General features: G+C 40.8%; 1 protein-coding gene across 1 annotated transcript; it reads left to right on the top strand.

Annotated features, from left to right (window-relative positions):
• Window positions 1-1,155: 1,155 nt before the first annotated feature.
• Window positions 1,156-4,019, top strand: LOC115416723 (bryoporin-like). Its single transcript, XM_030130569.1, has 2 exons — window positions 1,156-1,321; window positions 2,716-4,019. The coding sequence occupies exons 1-2, from the start codon at window positions 1,176-1,178 to the stop codon at window positions 3,122-3,124; spliced, it is 555 nt and encodes a 184-aa protein (XP_029986429.1). The 5' UTR covers window positions 1,156-1,175; the 3' UTR covers window positions 3,125-4,019.
• Window positions 4,020-4,263: the final 244 nt, after the last annotated feature.

The raw sequence follows: 4,263 nt of genomic DNA, 5'->3' as shown, positions 1-4,263 counted from the left end.
TGTGTTATTAACCCAGTACCAAAGTTTAGGACTATTACAGGACCAATAATCATGGAAGACAGTAGGAAATACCACCAGCAGTTTTTGGAAGCTGTAGCACAGATTTTCTGATGTGTGGGTGTTTACTGCCCCAGAGGAAGGAACTTATGAAGTGGTCGAGTGATCTAAAAAAAAGACTTTAATAAAGATGGGAATATGTAAAAAAAAAAACCATAGAAACTTGAGTAAAACAACCATTTGAACTAAACTAACACGACCCACTGGAGACAGTGGGAGACCAACCCTGGTGTCAAAGTCTAGTTGACAGCTGTTAAGGAGAGCAGGGACATGTTTGGAAGAGTTGAAGGTTTCTGTCTGTTGTTGTGAAATCTACATTTTCTGTATGAACTTGCTCATGTTCAACTGTTCAGGAAATTTCCTAATATCTGAAACAGTCATACTTTAGCGTCATCACTTCATCATCTGACTGAAGAAACTATCTTCCCCGCCCCTTTCCCCACCCCTCCTCAACAGTTTAAATAGTGAACATTGGTCTGTCAGTTTGTGGTCGTCTCTCTCAGGTGTCCAAAGCAGGTAAGACGAATGTTTCTACATCAGCTGAACAGATTTGAACTGTGACCATCGTCATGGAACAGGTCTGTTATGAATTAGATGGTCTGCACTAATTATATTTATGACTGTTAATTAACTCTTGTTGGGGATCAAGGACAGAAAGAGCACAGGAACAGATGGTGTTCAGACTGTTCTGAGGCAGGTGAAGAGCCAAATAAGTAGGACATCCAAAAATACAAGAGTGGAATACAGATGGTATTGAAGCTTCACTAGAATAACACTGGTGGAGTTATGGGGGGGGGGGGGGGGGGGGGGGGGGCAGTGTTGGAGAGGGAATCCCAGAACAGGTGGGAACGGCAGGTTGGAGGGATTCCTCTGGAGGTCGTCTGCAGAAAACATGCTGTTGTTCACATTAGACCCTGTTCCACCGCTGTTCTGGAATGTTCCTCCTTTCTTCTGTTCCGTCGTCTGTGTAAATAATAATAATAATAATAAATAGTAGATCATGTGGTTCCACCTCTGGAGGGTTAGGGTTAGGAACAGAGCCCTCTTATCCCTCCTCTTTTCCATCCTCTTTTCCGTCCTCTTATCCGTCCTCTTGTCTCCTGTTGAACAGATCCAATATGGCAGCAGCAATCGGAGCAGCAGCTGCAGTTCTGGCGACGGCCATCACTGCTGGTCAAGCTATCGCTAACGCCATTCCCACGTATCGCCAGTGCGTCATCTGGATTGACAATCACTGCAAAGACCGCACCCTCTGTAATCCCAGGTATGGAATCATTGGATTATTTGTAGAAAACCAAACAAAGCCAAACTGGAGCTCCTTCCTTTCCTGGACAGGGCTGGTGGTGCTTTGTGGACCTGCTGGACCGGTCTCACTTACTTCCTGTAGGCTCGGTCAGAAGCGCCACATGATGTTGATGTGAGGTTTCTGATTGGCTGTTGAGGAAACCGGTCCAGCAGGTAAACAAACAACTGCACCTGTGGGATAAAGGACGGAGCTGCAGGAATACCAAGGCCAGTCTGTGGACCGTGGAGTCCAGGGCTTTGAGTTCACACCAAACAATCAGGACTAATGTCAGAATACAGTTGGATATTATGGGATGGATCTGAGTGCGTTGGTTGGTTTGGTTCAGTTCTGCTGTTTGTTTGTAAAATGACTCAGATGGTTTGGACTGAATTTTGATCTACAATTATTTTCTGTTTTCTCTGTTTTCGTCTGTTCTGACTGTAAATGTCTGTCATGTTTGTCCAGCTCTGACTGTAAATAAGAATGTTCTTCCTCATTTAACCATCTATTGTCTTTTTTGTCTGTATTTTGTTCATTATGAGGCTCTTCTTAATTTTTTGTTCATTTTTTTGATTATTTTGTTCATTTTCCTGACTTTTTCTCTTTTTTTTTTTTTGCTAATGATTGTTTATATTTTTCCATGTATTTTGTTCATTTTGTGTCATTTATTGTTCATTTGTGGGTGTATTTTTTTGATTATGATGCTCTTTTTAATTTTTTCTTCCTTTTTTTTGCTTATTTTGTTCATTTTCCTGATTTTTTTTTGCTAATGATTGTTTATTTTTTTCATGTATTTTGTTCATTTTGTGTCATTTATTGTTCATTTGTGGGTGTGTTTTGTTCATTATGATGCTCTTTTCTTCATTTTGTTCTTTTTTGCTTGTGTTGCTGATTTTAGTTCATTTTGATCCTTATTTTGTTCATTTGTATGTTTTTTCTTCTCTTTGATGCCTGTTTTGTTCATTTTTATTCTTTTTTTTTTGCTTATTCTGTTCATTTTACTGATTTTGTTGGAACCATCTCCTGTCATCCTATCTGACTGAGGAACAAACATCTACCATTCAACTCCAGTCAAATACTGAGGTTGATCTAAACTCTATAGCCATAAACCTGTGGACTCATCATGTCTGCAGCTGTCACATGTCCTGTTCAGGATGATCACACACACAGACAGCAAGATTAAGAATCGATAGCATATCTATCCCATAATATCCAGTGTATTCTGACATTAGTCCTTATAGTCTTGGATCCCAGAGCCCCGTCCGAACACAAACACCTGGATTCAACGGGTCCACAGACTTAGTCCGTTTGTGTCTGAGTTCATTCATTCTGATCTGAGGAGAATCACATTATTTTACTCTTGTCTATTCTAGAAACTATGAAGACTGTGGACATTGTAGCGAGCCTCTGACGCCTGTGATCGTCCCTTCTGACACCGGCGGCGGCGTGTTCGTCAAGAACAGCTGGGCCACATCTGGGTCTGTGGGCGTCATCACGTACGACATTAAGAAGGAGGGTTCAGGGGAAACCAAGAGGCTCGCCATCATGTACTCTGTGCCTTACAGCTACGTTACCTCTTCCAACTGGTTCGCAGTGGGAATCTTTGACCGATTCACACCGTGTAATCAACAGCTGTTTAACAAGATGTATTACGATTCTGGCCCATTTACCCGAGGCAAAGCCAGCGATGGGGAAATCACTTACAAAAGCGATGGTATAACTCTGAAAGCCACCATGTCCAATGAGTACACGCCTACTATCAAGCTGCAGATATTCGACTGAGTCCAGTTTGGTCATTTTTGGGTGATTTTTAGGTGGTTTTTGGGTGATTTTTAGGTGGTTTTTGGTGATTTTTAGGTGGTTTTTGGGTGATTTTTAGGTGGGGTTTTTTGTTACTTTGTGTGTGATTTTTAGGTGGTTTAGGTGTAACGATGATAGCGACCATGTCCGATGAGTACACGCTTGTTCCTAAGTTGTAAATATTCGACTGAGTCCACTTTGAGTGAGTGCCAACGGGAGGGAGAGTCTGGAATATTCTGGCAAACTGTAAAAGCAAAGAAATACACACAAAAATATCCAATCAAAACGACTCTGCACTTTTTGTGTAGATAATCAGATAGGTCATCTTATAACACAGTAGTGCATTATATTATGATAGAGATAAAGTTTGAACAATTCAGTGGAGACCATGTTTAACCTCCTCAGACCCAGGAAATGTCAGCAAAAGTACCGTCTTTTTTTTTTTTTTTTTAAATTAAATAAGTGCCTATATGGAATGTCTTTTGTGGTGGACAGTTTTCTTTTTTTTTGTATAAAGTTGTGAAACTCTCGTCCACAAATGTGAACAGAAAACCCATAGCTGGGTCTGAGGAGGTTAACATATCAGCATCATCCTTTCCATTGGATTATTCCTGTAACTCTACTTGAACCTGAACCCTTTCACTGATGGGCAGGACGTTTGACCCACAGTTGGATTTCTGTCATACACATTGGAAAGTGTTGAATATCCTGAAAAGGTTGGGCTCGTGGCTAAAACACAACCTGAACGGCTCAAATGTACCTGGAACCCTAAACAAAACGTCCATGAACTTTCAGTTAAGGTTAGGGTTCCATGAAGAGACTGTACATGATGGATTAAACCACAGAAGACACAGGAAAGCAGATCAGATAACAGAAGAATAAACAGGTTTTGTTGAAAGTTTCCAGACAGACGTGTTCAGTGTGTGGTTGAACCTTTAGATCTGAGACGCTCTGTGGTTTTCAGTCTGTGTTGTGTCTTCATTCAACTGTTTCTGTCTGAGAATGTCATCATGTTTTTAGATGGAAAGCACTTTGGTGTTCTTTGGGTTGGTATAAAGTGCTACAGAAATAAACTTTGATTGACTAATTAACTGATTGATTGATTGATTGATTGTTGTTGT

The sequence above is a fragment of the Sphaeramia orbicularis genome, unplaced genomic scaffold, assembly GCF_902148855.1.
Source record: "Sphaeramia orbicularis unplaced genomic scaffold, fSphaOr1.1, whole genome shotgun sequence".
NCBI lineage: Eukaryota > Metazoa > Chordata > Actinopteri > Kurtiformes > Apogonidae > Sphaeramia > Sphaeramia orbicularis.
The sequence above is the reverse complement of the archived record's forward strand: the minus strand, read 5'-3'. Positions and strand labels throughout refer to the sequence as shown.